Below are 18,964 nucleotides of genomic sequence, written 5' to 3'. Positions count from 1 at the left end.
ATGTAAATCACCCATTTGTCTGATGTTATGGAATGCCAAATGGGAAGAAATTGTTGAAGTCTTCCCCCGACAGGTGTTAAGTGATCAAGGGGAAATGAGGGCAAGTCACTGCTTGTTAGGGGAGAGGGAGTTATGCGTAGTGGCTCCTCTACCCCTACCTTTGGAATGGTTTCCTCTGTACCCTCCTCTATAAAAACATCTAGAGGGAGAGGGTTGTGTGTTGGATTTGTAAGAGGAAGCAGTAGGGTCTGAGGATGTGCTTTTGAACCCTGCTCTGTAAAACGTGCAGTGAAAAGAGCCTCTGTTCGGACTTCGCCACTTCTGTATCTTCATTTTTTCTAAAGCGTCATCGACTTGAGGTCCAAACAGTTGCTGTTTGTCAAAGTGGGTGTTTAAAATGGACTGTTGAACTTTGGGTTTAAACCCTGAAATCCTAAGCCAGGCACGTCTTCTTAGAAGACTGCTGGTATTAATTCCCCTCGCAGCAGCATCTAAAGCACATCTTATGGAGGAGTTAGAAATGAGTTTGCCTTCGTGGACTAACTCTTGTGCTTTAATTCTGTTGATCTGCGAGATATTGAAGTAGTTGTTCCATCTCGTCCCAGTGGGCTTTATCATACCTAGCTAGTAGGCCCTGTGTGTAAGCAATGTGCCAATGGTTAGCGGCTTGAGCAGCCACTCTTACCAGGTGCATCAATTAATTTAGACTCCTTGTCTGGAGGAGGTGCATCGGCAGAGGTTGTGAGTTTGCTCTCTTACGAGCATTCGAGACAACTAACAAGTCTAGAGGAAATTGTCCCTTAATAAAAAAGGGATCAGTTGACAGGTTTATATTTTGTTATCAACCCTTGGAGTTAAAACACATACATGGCATACACAGGGTCTTTAATATTTTGTCAGCAGGTGTTATCATGCCTTTTAACATGGGAAGACTCAGACTTGTCCTATGTGTAGACCCTAGAGTCTCGTATAAAAAATGTTTCCTTGAAAGATTTTTAATGTAATGCAACCCCATGATACTCTGCTGCTCTAGAAATAGGTTCTTGGTAAGCTACATTATCATCTGGTGGTGATGGCTTTGCAGGGTATAGATCTGGGTCAGTGTCCATGGGAGGATCAATAGTGTAGTCATTCCATGGATCTACAGGCAAATGAGTATTATCATATTCATCATCTATATCAGTTGGTGTATGAGGAGACCCCTGAGGTGTTACGAGTAAAGGATCTGAACTTGGTAAGAGTGGTGAAAATGGTAGAGGTGGATGAATAGGGTTTGTAGCCATGTCCTCCTTTTTCTTAAGAGGAATCTTATAAGTAGGGTCCTCTAAATGAAGTTTCAGTTTGGAAGGTGTCTTAGTTAAAATATGTCCAGTATCTGGATTGATGTACATCTTCTTGTGTTTAGGGTCTAATTTTTCTTTGTAAAGTTTCAGGACAGGTACCGGAGATTCCATGAGGCTTTCCTTCATTTTCTGCATTGACGGTTTCAGTGCCGAACAAACAAGTCTAGGTTTTGGCTCCAAAGCATGTTTATCTTTCGGAGCAGAAAGCTTTGGTTCAGAACCAGTCTTGTCTTTCGGAGAGGACGGTTTGGGATCTGAAGACGACTACTTTGGGTGTCTCGATACTGGGCGAGGAGGCTTGACTGTTTGTTTAGGTACTGTGCCAGAGGGCAGGGCATCAGAAATATCGTCTTGGTGCCGACCAAGGCCCGAAAGCAGACGTGGTGCCAAAGCCTCATACTTGATGGAAGAGGTTTTGTGGGGTAAATGGTCTTTAGTACTCACTGTACCCTATCCTGGAGGCTCGTCTTCGGGCTCCAAATCAATCTTGAGTTCAGAATCAGATTCTGGAACAGAGAAGGCTTCTTCCTCTTCTGCTGCCAACGTGTCAACCTCTTCATGTTTGGATTCTTCACCGAAGATATCTGGAGTATATTGAACGCTTTTGGTGTTTCATTTCTCTTCATCGAGCCAGATGATTGCCTAGAGTCTTTTTCAACCGGAACGGCTTACAGGCGTTGAACCTCTTCCTTGTGCTCCAGTGAGAGGCACAAGTTACAGAGTTTATGTAGATTGGTGCGAGGGTACTTGGAGTGGCACCAGGGCAGAATTGGAATGGAGTCTGTTCCATCGGTAGAAGGGTAGACAGACGTGGCTAGGGCAGAGGGTCACTCACGATGTTTGACCGAAGATAAAGGTTTCCGAATCGATTTGATACCCGGAGAACAGGAAAATGTGTACGAGAGTACCGTTGAGGGTACAGTGGATTGCACACCGAAAGGGAACCCGAAGAACGGTTTTAAACCGGAGCGCAGCAATAAACGTCCAACCCAGATGGCGGGAAACAAAAACCCAAAGAAGTTGATGCATATTCGTACTATCACCGAAAGGAGGAGTCACCTTACCTTGTGACTGGAAAGACTTGTTTGAAAGAAAACTTGCAAACATCCAGACCCAACAGTAGATGGCAGGAGTATGAAAAGCATGTGTATCTACAAAAAACATGTGTAAAACCACTTTATTTTACTTTACATTGAGTCCATTGGACCCCGGCGAAGTTGATTAGGATATGAGGTGTTGGGAAGTCCAAATTTAAGAGGTGTGGAGCCAGAGAGGCGGATGATACCCAGGTTTGCCAGCTGTCCGGTCTTGGAAAACCTCTGGAGGAATGTGGGCAAGACAATTCGGACATCTTGGGAGTGGAAATAGAGGTTCTATCAGCTACTTTATTGGATGCTCCTGGCTAGGAGGGGAATATGCAAAATGTGGTGCAACTTGGAGGGAGTGGTGGAACTCTATGAGACTTCAGGGAACTGGGGCAAAAGATTAACTGGAATAGAAGGAAGGCTGAATTTGGCTCATTCTGGAATTTGTGGGAGACTAACAGAAAATCATAATGTCCGATGATTAAACCTTGTGGTCAGCTCTTGATGCATGGTGCTGGTTGGTATCTTGGCGCAGACATTGATTGAAAACAGACCCCACGATATTAGCACTAGAGGAAGTTGAGCTCAGGAGGGTGTTTGCTCATTTGAAAGGAGGGGAAAAAAATCTTATTGCATTCAATGCATGTCTACTTGGACTTTTCCCCTTATGTTTCAACAAGCTGAAGGATTTGGACCACTGTAGCCTAATCCTATAAGCTACACAATAAAATTCTCACGGGACTATGCACGCATTCCTGAAGAAAGGTGAACATCAGCACTTAAAGATTTATTGGAAAAAGTGCTCTGGGGTCCCCCCAGGTGGGCGGGACTATTCAACGCTTAGGACTACACATAGAAATCCCCTTCGAGAGAAATGTCTTTTCCATAAGCATAACTTTGTACCTTTTCAATGACCAACTCCATATTTGCAGAGACAATCAAGACTACAACTAACAATGCAGTACAAAAGGGGGTGGTAATGGACGGAGCATCCGAACCAATCAAACACTCACACCCACTCAAAAGATCTGGGTTTAATCCATCACCGTTCTTTAGCCCACTCTGCCACCCCAGTTCAGACATGGCTATATGCAAATCAGTCTGACCCGGTGCCTCATGGGACCAGTCCAGCCCGAACTGCCAAGCCATGCCTTCCCTGGACCGGAAACAAGCTTCCGAGGACCGGTTTCTGGCATTTCAGCCGTCTTCAGCCCGGCTTGCTTGAATCCAGTGGCAAAGTGAGCAAGGGACTCACGTCTGAGCATACTCTGCCACACTTATGGCGGCACAGGGTCAGACTGATTTGCATATAGCCATGTCTGAACTGGGGTGGCAGAGTGGGCTAAAGAACGGTGATGGATTAAACCCAGATCGTTTGACTGGGTGTGAGTGTTTGATTGATTCAGATGCTCCGTCCATCACCGCCCCCTTTTGTACCGCTTTTGGCCGCCATAAGTGTGGCAGGGTATGCTCAGACGTGAGTCCCTTGCTCACTTTGCCACAAAAAGCAGAAGCCGTCATAGCACCTTTTTTCATTTTCTCTTTAGCCAGGCTGTACAGCATTGTTACAAACCGCTAGCAACGCCAACAGGTCCCCCAAGGCATGACCTATTGGTTTCACAAATGCTTGTTCACACTGCACCAGTCCCTAAACACATCTCAGACTATCCCCAGGGGAACTGTAGTGGATGTGTGTGTGTTAAACGTTATTGTAAAGACAAGTAAAGGAGGGTACAAGCAAATTCCGACATCCCCTCCCATCCCCAAATTAGTGATTCTCAGCCTTTGAAACTTTTTGAGTCCCTGATTTGAATTTTTTTATTTTGTTAAAAAAAAAAGTATTTCATTTAATATGGACACAACAGGCTAGAGAAGGGATGCCAGATGCAGGTTCAGGAGAATCAGAACCATGCCCCATTTTAGGAATTCACACACACACACGAAAAATATACAATTCTAAATAAGACTCACTTAAGTAATGGTCATTTTAAAGATGTGGCATGGATCTGTCCCTCCAGAACTCACAATGGAAGTCCCTTAGCTACAGTGACCAAACGCGCCATTTCAGGCGACCAAACGCGCCATTTCAGGCAACCAACTCCCGCAGGTAAATGAACTTAAATACAACATACAAATAAGATAGTGTTCAACAAGAAAACTTTTTTTTTTTAAACAAATTTCTCACTGTATGTAAAAAAAAACAAAGAAAAAAGGACATACAAAGATATAGAGCCACTGTCATCACCGGCAACAGAAAACAAAACTCAATTGGGAGTGTGAAACAAAGAGACAAACTGAAGCAATGCCTCAAATGAATGCCAGCAGGATGGGCACACATAAAGGCAGTATGAAGACAGAAAATTACTGAGGGTAAGGAACCATCTTCCTCTCTTGTAACAACACCCCTCCCCCACCACTTGTCAGCCGAGGGGTAAATCTGGGTGCATTAATTCTAGTATGATAATTCATACTTCAATTGGATTCGGTGTCTGGTATCCCCCTAAAGAGGACTGTAGCTTTCTGTTCTCCATATCCATGTCCACCTCCCACAGCAGTACCATCTGACGCAGTTGTGTTGCTCAGTAGCAAAAGGCGGCAGGAGCTCTGCAGAAGGATTACCACACCCTGGTACACTTATCAGGGCCCAGAAATTCGAGATGAAAGGCAAAGTGAAACAGCTAGAGTTCAGTTTGCTTTTTGGTGCAGTGACATTTAGATTTTTTACGAGGATATTTTCGGCATCCATAAGTGAAGCACAGCACAAGAACAGGCCTGAGGATATTTTCAGCATCCATAAATGAAGCAGGCACATGAACAGGCCCGAATGGTCTGCCCCAACCTGCCAACTCCTGTCGCCAGCAGCTCAAAAAGAAAACAAGACATGGAGAAGCAGGTCGTATGCCAACTCCCCCTGAACGTACTCCACCAACTTGTCCTTTTCACTGTACTTCAATGTGGGTTGTGTGCACTAAAACACTGTGCTTAATGCCTGCAGTTTGCAACCTTCCTTCTGTGCTTCCACGCCACCACCAGAAGCCCTTCAAAGTCTTGCTCCACATCAATTACGAGCATCAGTATTTCACACAAGGCCAGGGAGAGCATAATTTCCGTGGTTGTACTTCCATAAAGTCATACATGAAGAGGGGACTTCTGCTTCTAAAAAGTTTGTCTGTTCACATAGGTGTGGGCTGGACTGACTTTGCATGTATGATGGAGAAAGATTCGACGGGGACCACATACCTACCTGCAATTTACTTAAGTTTATACTTTACATATATTGTTTCCTATAAAGCCATACACTTATGTGGATAATGCCCAGATAGAGGATGAGAGCCCGGCTGACCAGCCTCACTGCAAAACTCACAAGGTTCACCTTTTATTTCTCAAGCTGAAAACGCTTGCTGAAAGGAGAGAAGATTCTTTAAAGCACATCTTTACTAGTTTAAAATACTCTTGTGTTTAGATTTCCTCTACTCCATGCGCAAAGATCATGACGAGGCCAGGCTCCATCACCATGTCTTCCCCCATGTGCTGGTTCTCGCAGGCCATTACCACCACTGCCTGCTTTCCAGGGATACGCTTGGCCACATAGTTCTCGTAATAGCGCCGGTTCATCTGCCGTGTCTCCAGCGTGGCCAAGCCCTGTGGCCAGTTGCGCTCGTGCGCATTCTCTATGAGCTCGTTGACAATTGAGGTGGGACAGCCACTTTCTACCAGTGACCGTTTGATGACTGCCTGCAGCACCGCATCTGGCGTGGATATCATACCGCCCCATCTCGTCACCCGCGCCGGCTGCAAAGAGTTAACCCACCTATAAGACAAGGAGAGCAGAAATTAGTGACAATTTATAGATGGCTAATTTCAAAGCATGACAAGAAAGTTCATGTTATGTGCAACTATCAAAAGAAAATATAAAAACGTATAAACAATACAACTAGTTAACCCATGTGAATTCAGTGGAGGGGTGATGCAGACAGCTCAAGTTCCTGGTAACATGAGTTGCCCAGTGCAACGCCTGCTGAGCAATGGCAACAACGCCACAAGGAAATTGTAGCAGTTTGCCGTTGCTCTGCACTGTATCAAACTAGACCAGGTTTGGCTTCATCTATAACTAAGGCTCAGAATTTTCTGTTTTTAATGATATTTACAAAATACATACAGACCTAAAAACATTAATTTTCCTGTTGGTATTTATTTTTAAATGCGGATAAAAACAAATAAGAATACTTTGCAGTAGGTAGTACGTTGACAGAAACGCTATTTTCCATAATGCTTTCTTGGGAATGTTAGATCCTTTTCCGTATTGAACTGGTACCAGTTGCCCTCTGGGAGCTACCTGCTCCTGCTAATTTAGCACAAACTGCCTCACACCACCATTGGATAATCTATCCACTAGCACATACCAGGCTCAGAAAGGGACAGAAAACAGGGTCAGGTACCAACATAGAAGCGGGCTTTATTAGTAAATTAGATAGCTAAAAAAAAAGTAGTTAAATATCTGCAAATTGAAGCAGTTCAAACAAGTAAAGGTACGCTGTAAAAGTTTTCCCAAGGTACGGAAGACTGCATGGATTGAGATTGCTGCAGAGGATATTTGTTTTAATTTTCGGGAAATCAACAGCAAAAAAACTGGCCCAGCAGACCGTACAACAGTCTCAGACAGCCAAAAAAAAGGCCCACACACTGGCTGTCAGGCCAACCCACTGAGCACTGCTAGAGTGCCCTGTAGGACAGTCCGACCTTGGTATATACTATTTTAGATAAGGCTTTCGCTCACCACAGCAGCCTGGCTATTCAGGTTTACACACTTTGCTTTCATAGCAGTGGTCTCCAAAGGGCTGTTTTTTATTATTTTAACTAGAATATGTCATACATACATGGCACTCTACATACACATGTAAACAATTACCTCTACAACTTAAGAGAAATGACAAAATAAAGGAAACATTTGTTTCACCGTACATTGCATATTTGCAACTTGCCATGAAACATTCGGTACCTGAAAATAGAGAGTAAAAAGAAATGAACACATCAAACAAGTCCAAGTAGTAAATAATGCCCGCCATTATGTATTTAGGTGGTAAGCCTCCTTTTGTGCTATCCTACAAGTTTAGTGGTCTCCACAGGTCGATGGTATTGACGCTCTAGGCATGATAATCCTACGGTTGTCTGTGAAGGTAAGACACGTGGTCAGAACTATTGGTAAAACTCCTCTGCCTATAACTTGAGAAACAAGCATTGGCATAGCCAATAGGTCTCCCCTTTGGAACCTCATAAGTGTTAAGCCATGCAACAGTTAATGTTGTTGCAGTAAGGATATTGTGCTGCATAACTAAATACTTATAAGGTCCCAAAGGCGAGACCTACTGGCTATGCCAATGCTGGTTTTTTTTTAAGCACTGTTCCAGGTTTGTACCATTGCACTGCTAGGCTACATGCAAATGGCGCCAGTGGCACCCGCAGGGGGATGCCTGAAAACATGTTTTCAATTGTAGGCTTCTGTCGTTTCTAAGAGAATGTCACTAACCGATGTTACTACTGGCCAAATGTATGGTTCTTAATGTACACATTTTGGAAAGGATGGACGACCCATCCTGTCTTTTCTCACCTCCACAATTGGACATTTTTTGTACTTACCAATAGATACAGTTTTGGAAGCAGGCACGAATGGACGAAAAGGGTAAAACACACACACACTGGTCTGACAGCTGTGCACATTGTGGGCTGGTATTTCATGGACACACCACACAGGTTAGGTACAAACCACAAGAACAGGCAATACACAGATTCACTGGCCTTCCCAGCCCTGCTTTGCATTACAACAGCTTTTGGGATAAGAAAATGAAGTACTCACTAGCCCTAACTTGGTTCGTGCCATTTCCTCTGCAGTTCACATAGAAAGAGAGAATGTCGAGGCAGACAACCAGCTGATAAAAGAAAAGCGGGATGTGAAACCCGCCTGTTAGAATCACAAAGTTTGCACGGTTTCACACACTTTGCCAAAGGACTCCTGATAAAGTACAACAGATGTGGACTTTTCACACAAGGCTTGGTGCAGACTATTCCCTTCACATCTGGAGCCCCTCAGGTTTGGCAGGCGGCTTTAGAGAATGGGAAAAATCATGAAACGCTCAGTCGCATGAAGTGTGTGGCTCCAGGGATAGGCTCCAGAACAAAAGCACAGCATACAAAGTCGAGTGTCTTCTTAAAGTATGGCAAGCTAAGCACACTGCCCTTTCACACAACACAGGGCTGCCTGATGGAATTGCTTAACATATCAAGCTACTACAGTTAAGTAACAAGCCTTTAGTAACAACCACTCAAATAAAAAAACAGGTCGGCAAAAGTAAAAGCAGGGGTGCGCGCGCGCGACTGCAAACACGCAAGTGGTGCGCGCGCAGCAGCAGCAAAAGTGAAAGTAATCACGCTCCAAATGGCGCCTCGGGAGCTGAAAGCTGGCGGCAGTGCGCGTGCTAACGTGTGTGACCGCAAGCGCTAGGGTAGCAGAAGCCTGGGGTAGCGCTTTTAAAAGCACATTACTAAATGTCTCGCAGAGCAGCGCATGCGCTGGCTCAGCAAGACCTAAAATCAGAACAAGGGTTTTTTTGTTTCACCAAGCACAAACATGTTTAGCACAGTTCCCTTCAGGGTTTAAGGCATACGACAGGTGTCCATTTCCACATATATGCCGGTTTCCTTTTGAGGTGGACATAAACATGTTACATACACAAGCTCTGCCTTACCAACTCCTTGTCTGGCTTGGAGCCCATTGCAGGCTATGTTGCAGGACTGAAGTATGTTTTTTTCCCTATTCCTTCAATAGAAGGCAGTTGCACTAAACACTACCAGTACTTCAATGTCCTCTAAACCCATTCACTTACAGATGGGGGAGGTGCTAGCGATGAATTAAGTAGGTGGTGACCAGACAGAGTGAGCAGTCCCTGTCCAAGTGGTGAGAAGGGGCAGGACCTTCAAAAGTAAACTTTTGGGCACAGACACTTTAAAAAAAAATAAAAAAATTAAGCACTGCCTAGGACAATTGGTGAATTGATGTTCTCTTTCTCAAACGTATGATGTGCAATGTGTAGTGTAGTGCCACACAATGGATATCAATATAAGTAGAATATACCATGCTGTAGAATCATTTCAGAGATCCACAGTCTATAAAACAATCCTTGCCATAAAATATTTTCTAGGGCCTGTCCAACTATGGCTTAGCAACCTGAGCCCTTTAGGTTATAGATGCAGCTTCCTACTATTAGCCAGTGTCTCCCATATAGTCTAGGCAGTTCCCTTTCAGGTTCAACGTCAAGCATGTTTAGACTTCAGTAAACACTTCGAATGTGAAGGCTCTCAGTTCACATTATCTCACTAAGTGATGTTTTTAAGTCTGTGTTCAGGTAGGCACACTAGAGTGGCTGACCGGACTCCTCCACTTATCTGCTCCTGAGAGATAGAAAGCTGGTAGTTAGTCAGGACCTCTTTGGGCAGTTGCATGTCCGAAAAGGCAACTTTTGCCCTTCATCCTGTGACTGGGATGATGTCTCGCAGACAGGGATGGTTGTTCCGGGAGACTTTGAATTAAACAAGGGCAATGTAACAAGTGCTCAAAGATCGCCACAGCCCTGCTTGGGCTGATCGAGTCCAGATTGGCGCGTCAATGCGAACACCAGACATGGTTGGATAGCAACCCACAGCACATGCCTCACTCTCCGGCGAATGATGCTTAGGTCAAGCAGTAGTTTCACCTTTGTGCACAGCAACTCAGGTCATGCTGCCAAGGATCAGAGTCCAAACTGAGCTCCAGCAATCTTTGGCCATGGTGCGCAGTACCAGCCAGTAAATGGACTGCTGCCTGGTGGCACCAGGAAACTCAGATCTCTGCAAACTTTCTCTTGTGGTAGCCCCTACTGTGATGGAGTTTTGCACACCGCGCTTCTTCTGAACATTCATCGGTCCTGAAGTGGTAGAAGACTCCTTCCCTCTCTCAGCAGAGAGGGGAGGGTTTTTTTAACTTTATTTACCATTTTGTCATAAACAGTCAGATCTCAGCCACCACTCTACTCATGTTATCTGTCATGCAGTAAGTGATTGAACAGCCGGATAAGGGAAAATATGGGGAGCCTCAACCCACTCCAGTAGGAACTATCCCAGGAGGTCGCTGAGGTGATGAGGTCTGCACAGATTCTAGTAAATATGTTTTTAAGGGGTCCCATATATCTTTAGGTTTGGATTTCACAGGTAGGGTAGGAGCAAACAGGTCACTATTTATGTTGCAGTAACTAAGACTTTAGCAGCCGTGCCTTGGTAGTGGGAATACACTTGTTTCCCCAGGAGAGAGCAATTTCCCTTTTTGCCATCAATAATGCCATAGAGGTGTATCGGCGTAACTGTTTAGTGATGTTCCTCACGTATCCCAGAAGGGCAACCTGTGGGGTAGGGTGAGGTCTAATACTTTGTTAAGGCCCAAAGTAACATACATCGTCCTCCAATAGTCAGAAATGTTGCCACAATTCCAAATCATATGCGCAAAATCTGCATAAAGCGCGCAGCACTTGGGGCATGTATTTGGCCTTGTAGGATCTATGGAATGCAGTTTCGTGGGGTCTTCAAAGCCTTAACTGGTCCCTTCCCTGCTTTCCTGAAGTCCCTGATCACCCCTTACCGTCCTCCCCGCACCTTGAGGTCCACCCACCTTCAGCTTCTAGTTATCCCCCGGTTTAAACTCACTAAATCTGGCGGTCGCAGCTTCTCTCACCTGGCTCCCAAGCTATGGAATTCTCTTCCACTGTCACTCAAGACCTCTTGCTCCCTCCTATCTTTTAGGAAATCTTTAAAAACACTGCTCTTTTCACATCCCCACTAAACTCCTCTTGCTCAACCTCAGTGTCCTATCAGCGCCAGGAAACTCATGGTGACAGTGCGCTCAATAAATTTCCCTTAACATTAACATTAACATGTATGCCCACCATAAGAATTTTAAATGGAGCAACTTGAGTCGACTGTTCAGAGAGATTTCCCTAATCTGTGAGCAACGAAAGGACCACCGAGTGTCCGCAATAGTATTACCCAAATCTAGCTCCCAGCATTCACGGATTTTAGCATTTTTAGCCGGAATTAATGATAGAGAGTTTGTAAAATTTGGAGACAAGGTGGTCTCCACCTGCAGTAGTGATCAAGGTAGTCAAAGGTAGGATTGATTCTGGCTCTAGAGGAAATTCACAGATTTGTGCTCTCAAAGCACAGTGCAATCTATTCAGTATGAACTTATCCATGAAGGATGCTTCCCTGAACCTCTCCCCCTCTGTACTGTGAAATGCAGACAGTGGAGTTTCTAGGTGCTTTAGGATAGGTAAACATCTCTTACATCAAGGGATAGACTTCGATGATCTTCCATCACCACTGGGAATACAGCTGTCAGACACCAACCAGCTCTGGTAGCACAGCAGTCCTCGTACTCTGATGTACTCCTTTCCATTGTTAGAGAACTTGAAACTGAAACAAATGGGCCAATGGATTACACACTTATATTTCTTATTCTTGGGGAAGTTGTCATGTTATATGGTTGTCAGAAACTAATCCCTTCTTGTTTACTCGAGAAAGTTTCTAGTGACCTCTGAGCTAGCTGGCATTCACAATTAAGTCTAACATATTCAATAGAGACCTAGTCGACTTCAGTCCTACGTCTAAACTATCGTTTATGTTATTCCAATGCGCTAAGCCTATTGGGAATATAGGAACTACACTACATCTTTTCTGGATTCACATGCTGTGCACAGACGTTGCAGCGGTTTGCTAGTCTTGTGGTGGCTGGGTGGAAGATGAGCGCTGGTTTGTGAATAGATGTAGTAAGACCTTTTGTCACACTTATGCTCTTTATTCAGCTGAATGTCCACACAGTAATGTTTTGTGAACGTGTGCACTGAAGATCATGTTGCTGCTGGGCAAATGTCTTGAATTGGATTATTGTCCAGAAATGAGACTGTTGCGCCTTTCTTCCTTGAGTGAGCCAGCGGGGCCCTTGTAATGTCTGCCCAGCTTGTTTGTTGCATAACTGTATGGCTTGTGCAATGCATCTTGCAATTGTGTTCTTGGTCACTGGTCTTCCCAGAAAACTGTTAGCAAAAGATACAAAGAATTGCTTTGTTTTCCTGTGTTCTTTGGTTCTTTCTATGTAATACACGACTGCTTTCTGTGCTTGTGTCTGTGGTTTATGGAAGAAACTTGGAATTTATATAGTTTGGTTTCTGTGGAATTTTGATACCACTTTTGGAATAAAATGTGGATCTGTTCTCATGACAATCCTATTGTGTATTTGGAAGTAGGGCTCCTGTAGTGGTAGTGCAAGCAATTCACTAACTCCACGTCGTGATGTTATTGCTACTAAAAAGGCCGTCTTTAGTGTGAGCAGTTGTGGCATTGCCTTGTGTAGTGGCTCGAACAGTGCTTTCATCAGCTGAGCAAGTACTGTATTTAGGTTCCATGTGGGTGCAGGCACCGTCTTTGGTGGTGCGATTCTTTTTGCTCCTTCTAGGAACCTTTTTACCACATAAGAAGTGAGGAAACTCTTCCCGGTTTGCCCTCTTGTATATGCTACAATTGCTGCTAAGTGAACCTACAGTGATGTGTAGGTTAGTTGACTATGTATTAAATGTGTCAAGTACTTCAGAACAGTTTTTTCCCCTTGTGATCTTTTCTGAAAGGCGTTCGAGGCACCATTAAGAGTATCTTTTCCATTTTGCTGTGTAACATTTTCTTGTGGTTGGCTTTCTTGCTCCTCTTAGAACTGCCACTGTGCTTTCTGACAGTTTTTGGTGTGCACATTTTATGTCCTCAGGAGCCATGCCACAAGGCTTACGCTCTCGGGTTCTTGGTATAGTACTTTTCCTTTTTGCATTGTTAGTAGGTCTTGCCTTTTTGGCAAGTTGTGCATTGCTCCTCGAGATATCTTCATCAGCTCTCAGAACCAAGTCTGTCTCGCCCACTGTGGTGCGATGAGAATCGCTGTTATGCGGCTGATCTTGATTTGTTGATCACTCCGAGTAGAAGTGGTAACAGGGGGAAAAGCGCATGCAAATATCCCTGACCAGTCTATCCATAGCGCATTCCCCAGGGACTGATTGAAACGTTACCTGGCTGCAAGGCTTTGGCATTTCACATTGTATGTGTTGCAAAGAGGCAGATTTGCGGAGTTCCTCATTTGCTGAAAATTTTGTGGAGTTCGGTTTGATTCAACTCCCATTCGAGGGATGATGACGTTTGTCTGCTCAGTCTGTCTGCTTCTACATTGTCCTTTCCTGGCAGGTGTATTGCTATTGTGTTTATGTTCCTTGGGATTGCCCACATCCAAAGTTGCTGAGCTAGAGTTGGGAATGCTAAAGATTGAGTACCTCCTTGCTTGTTTATGTAAAACATGGTGGTTGTGTTGTCTGTTTGTATTAACATTGTCTTTCCGTAGAGCTCTTTCTGAAAGGCCTTTAAGGCTAGGAACACTTTTTAACTCTAGGATATTGATGTGCTTTACAGCATCCTGCTGTGTCCACAATCCCCTTACTTTGAGGTTGTTCATGTGCGCTACTCATTCTACCTGGGTAGCATCTGTCATTATGGTCACTGCTGGAGTTGGTTGTGTGAAAGGCCTGCCTTGTGCTATGTTTGTTTTGTTCCACCATGGTATTTCCTGATGAAGTGTCTGTGTGACAAACACGATCTTCCCAACTCTGTTCCTTGTGACCATTGTGCTTGAAGCCATTCTTGGAACTGTCTCATGTGTAAGCTAATGTTGGGATTCAAATGAATGCATGAAGCCATCATTCCTAGCAGTGTCCTTACTGTCAGAGTGTGCCCCCCCTGGTATAGATGTGTCTCTTTTAGCAGGGCTAATATTCTCTTCTTGCTTGGGAACACCTTCCCCAATATTGTATTTATTTCTGCTCCTAAGAACACTCTTGTTTTGGCTCTGGGGAGATTTGTCCCAGTTTATGGAAAATCTGAGTTGAACTAGAGTCTCTATCACTTGCTGTATATGTTGTGTGCAGAGACTGTACGAGCTTGCTCTTACCTCTTACTAACCAGTCATCTAGGTATGGGTATACATGGATTCCTTGCCTTCTTAGATGAGCGACTACTGCAGCTAGGCACTTTGTGAACACGCTTGATACTGATCTTAGTCCGAATGCTAGCACTTTGAATTGGTATTGTATTTTGTTGACCACAAATCTTAACAGCCTTTTGTGTCTTTTGTTCATGCGAAAGTGCAAGTAGGCATCTTTTAAGTCTATGGTTGCCATGTAGTCTCCTTTTTGCAACTGAGGTATCACCTCTTGCAGAGTTGTCATTATAAACCTTGGAGTCTTTCTGGATTTGTTGAGAAATCTTCGGTCCAAAATTGGACACAGATTTCCGTCTATTTTTGGAACTAGGATGTTACTTTTCTTGTGTGGTACCGGTTATATTGCATCTTCGGCTTCTAGTTCTTGTACCTCTTGGAGTAGCTGAGATAATTTTGAATATCTTTTTGTTTGGTCTTTTGTTTGGAGGTTGTGTCCTTAGCTCTATGCAGTAACCCTACTGTATTATGTTTAAGATCCATTTGGCTGAGGTGATCTCCCTCCATTTGTGGAGTAAGTACTTTAATCTGCCTCCTACTGGTGTAGTATGCTGTAGGAACTGTTTGTTTATAGGATGTTGTTTTTCTAATGATTGTCTTATTGGAAGCATACCCCGTGATGTTCTTGATGTGTGTGCAGGCTCTGGAATGCAGTCACTTTGTTGTGTTTGGAGCTCCCCCTCTTAGCTGAAGGCATCTTCCCGGGGACGTCCTCGAAAGGATGGTCTTCTTTGCTGGTATAGCCAATTTTGCTGCTGCCCTGGTTGTTGTCCCTGGCTTACTCCTTGGTAAGTTTGTTGATATGTTTGATGCAAGGTTGTAGGGTGATGGTTACCTTTGCCCGCTGGTCTCCTTGAGGGGGTTCCTCTACGCATGCCTCTGAATTGTAGGGCGCCCATTGATCATGCGGTTTCGTTTTTTTAAAAATGGTTCAGCTTGTCGTCCACGACCCTTCCAAACAATTGTTCTCCATTGAACTGTGAGTTCAGTATATTGTTCTGCACTTCTGGCTTGAAACCGGAGATTCGCAGTCTTGCGTGCCTTCTTTCGGTGATGCTGATCATCATTTGTCTGCAGCATCTAGGATCGATTTTTTTTTTTAAAACATTTTTAATTCGCATTTTATCATAGTCCAACATTACAGATACAACATGTCCGTTCATCACTCCCATCTCGACCACCCCCCACCCTCTTATCTCAGCATGGAAGGAACATCCGCCAGCCTTTTTCAGGCCAGCGCGGTGCGAAACGGGGACGCCAAAGGGTCAGATTCCAAAATCAATCGAGGGGTCACTACCAGAACCACCAGTATCCCCAGGAACCTCATCATTTCCTGGAAACTCGGAACTAACAGTATTGGAGGCAAGGGATGTGATACCTATTTTTAACCGGTCCTCACATGATTTAACAACTACTGATATGTCCCTATTAACGAAGGGACTCATTTGTTCCTCATTCCAATGTTAACCTTTTTGAATTATATCAAGACATTCATTCCTTTTTCCGAAAAATTAGACTGCGAAAATTATTTTCTGACAATGAACAATTAGAAGAAGATAATAGAATACATAATATAGTGTCTCTTCCATCAACCTTTACTCCAACCTTGGATCAAATAGGCCCAGAAACTGCTATATTTGAAAAAGTTGTTATGAATCGTCTAGAACAAGCCTGACGGTTTGTACCCAAACCGAGATATAATATTACTAAGGAGGAATACATCTCCCTCAATGAATTAAAAAATAATAAATCTATCATTGTTAAAAGCAGTGATAAAGGGGGCGGTATAGTCCTGTTGGACTCCACCAAATATGAAACCAATATGACAAACATGCTAAACGATCCAGCGTTTTATAAAAAGATTAGATTAAACCCTACAGAAAGAATCATCAGAGTGACTACGAAAGCCCATGAAGCAGGTATTCTAAATGAAAAGGAATATGCATTCTTGAATAAATCAGAAAAGAAAGTGTCCTGCATATATGGATTACCAAAAATCCATAAGAATGAACATGACCCCCCTTATCGACCAATTGTATCCATGATAGGAACCCCCCTTGAAGCGGTCTCTAAATACCTAGACAAAGATTTGCGTCCTTATATTCCCCTTATACTATCTTACATCAAAGACACAGGGGATATAATTTCTAAAGTGGAAAATCTCCCTTTCAATAAATGCACAGATGTCTTGGTCACCTTAGACATCGAATCCTTATATAGTAACATTCCACAAATGGAAGCTATTGATGCGACTATGTGGTTTGTTGACGAATATCACATACCCTGCTCGAAACCCTTCATCAAGGAATGCCTTTCCCTAGTTCTGAATGAAAACTTTTTTGAATTTGGAGAAGATATGTATCTGCAGACACCGGGTGTAAGCATGGGGGCTTCCATGGCACCCTCAATAGCGAATATATATATGTCACTATTTGAGTCCAAATTCATCCATAATGAAATCGCACCCTTTTATGAGTCTGTTTCCCATTGGTACCGGTACATTGATGACATCTTTTTTGTATGGACCGATGGGGAACAGACTCTGAAGGATTTCCTAGCATGGCTCAATCTTACCGATGCCAATCTTCGGTTTACTGCCCACATAGATTCATCTCAGGTGGAATTCCTAGATATCTATATCAGGCATAATGAAGGCTGCCTAGAGGTCGATTTATACACAAAACCAACAGCAAGAAATACCTTACTGCACTTCAAGAGCTATCACCCCTAGGTGCCAAAAATATACTATTCCCTTTTCACAGTTCCTCAGGGCGAGACGGAATTGTACGAATCTTAAAGACTACGATACCCAGTCCATAATAATGAAGCAGAAGTTCTTGGAACAAGGTTATTATCCCCATCGCCTAGTCAGGGAAGCCTTTAAAAGGGCACGGTTTTATGACCGTGATTCCTTGTTCAATGCGCAAAGGCAAAAGCAAGATCAGAAACTAGTTTGTATAACTAAACATTCCACTCTGGATGCCATCGTCAATCAGGTAATCAATTCAAACTGGCCTCTCCTTAATGTTAACCAGACCCACAGTAAACTTGCCAAACCTATGTTTGCGCATCGCCGAAATAAAAACTTAAAAGATCTTATAGTGCGTTCAAGCTTCATTAAGCTTGAAAAAAATCTTCCCTATGTACAGAAATCCATTGATGGGACTAATGGAGTTAAAGGTACCTCTCGCTGTGGTTCTTGCCAATCTTGTGATCAGATCATCACTGGCGAGACTATGGTATTTAATAGCAGTACCATTCATGCAAAAGAACTCTGGACCTGCAATACGCGAAATGTGGTATACCTCATCGTATGCCCTTGTAATTTGGGCAACGTAGGGGAAACCTCACACGCTATTAAGAAACGCATGACAGAGCATAGGTCTGCAATTAAAACTCTGAAATATACAGCCCCTCTGGTGAATCACTTTGTGGAACATAAACATTCTCCCTCAGATGTACAATGGCGGATTTTGGAAAAAATCCACATTACGAATGACAAAGGAGGAGAAAAGATCAGAAAAAAGCAAGAAGTCTATTGGATATTTTCCCTTGGTACTTTTACTCGGGGGCTAAATAATGAGCTCCCGTGGGAAAATGCAATTATGTAAATTTTTCCACAAGAAGTAGATCGTAATGACCCCTCAGACACTTCTCTTAGCTTGTTCTACCTTTGCTGTATTCATGGTATTATTTAGGTTCATATAGTAGCAATTATAAATATTTGTGGTTTTAATCCTTATTTGCTTACTGTCGATAATGTCAGAGAAAAGGACGATAATCATTGGTGCATTTGCCGCTTGCATTTACCGCTGACATTTATGACTTGATTCTGTTAAATATATTCATGGTATACGATCACCTTGCCCTTTAAGAGAGGAAGCTCCCACACCTGCTAGTTATTTGAGAGGTCACATGCATATATAAACTAATCTGGTTCGAGCAGACGAAGCTTTCAATACAGACGAGCTATCAGACGCCAGATACATAGTCAACACTCAGCTTTGAGGAGGTATGTGCGCTGTGAACGAATGACACATCCCCTAAAAAAACTTTTAGCTTGTATAAGCGATTTTTACTAAATCCTATTATAATTATGTTTTGGCAGATTTAAGAACACGCATATATGTGTGTGAAACTTTGCCGTATTAACTTCAATAAAGTATTGTAAAAGTCCTGATCGTACAGCACACTCGAACGGCCACGCTATCAGGTAAAATCTGCCGCTTATAGCCAGATGTAAACATGGCTAATACCATCACAGCTAAAATGTAAAATTTGATAATGGTCTTATTTTAGGTCAGCAGTAGCAGAGACCTTTTCCCTGACCTGCCTTACCCTGCGTCTGTAGCTAGGAATCCTTTGCTGTTTCCTTTGAATGTGTGACTCTTAATTGCAGGTAATATTTCCCTGTTTGACGGTAGCAC

General features: G+C 43.4%; 1 protein-coding gene across 2 annotated transcripts in view; it reads right to left on the bottom strand.

Annotated features, from left to right (window-relative positions):
- Positions 1–4,220: 4,220 nt before the first annotated feature.
- The window catches only part of RNF41 (ring finger protein 41), a 402,719-nt gene continuing 387,975 nt past the window's right edge, over positions 4,221–18,964 (bottom strand). For both annotated transcript variants that reach the window (XM_086963875.1, XM_086963877.1), the window contains one exon: positions 4,221–6,239. In XM_086963875.1, the coding sequence (XP_086820001.1) occupies positions 5,888–6,239 (352 nt within the window). In that variant the 3' untranslated portion in view covers positions 4,221–5,887. The remainder of the gene's footprint in view (positions 6,240–18,964) is intronic.

Source organism: Lissotriton vulgaris, chromosome 1_1, assembly GCF_964263255.1.
Source record: "Lissotriton vulgaris chromosome 1_1, aLisVul1.2, whole genome shotgun sequence".
NCBI classification, from domain to species: Eukaryota; Metazoa; Chordata; class Amphibia; order Caudata; family Salamandridae; genus Lissotriton; species Lissotriton vulgaris.
Note: the sequence above shows the minus strand (reverse complement) of the source record. Positions and strands in the feature narration are given on the sequence as shown.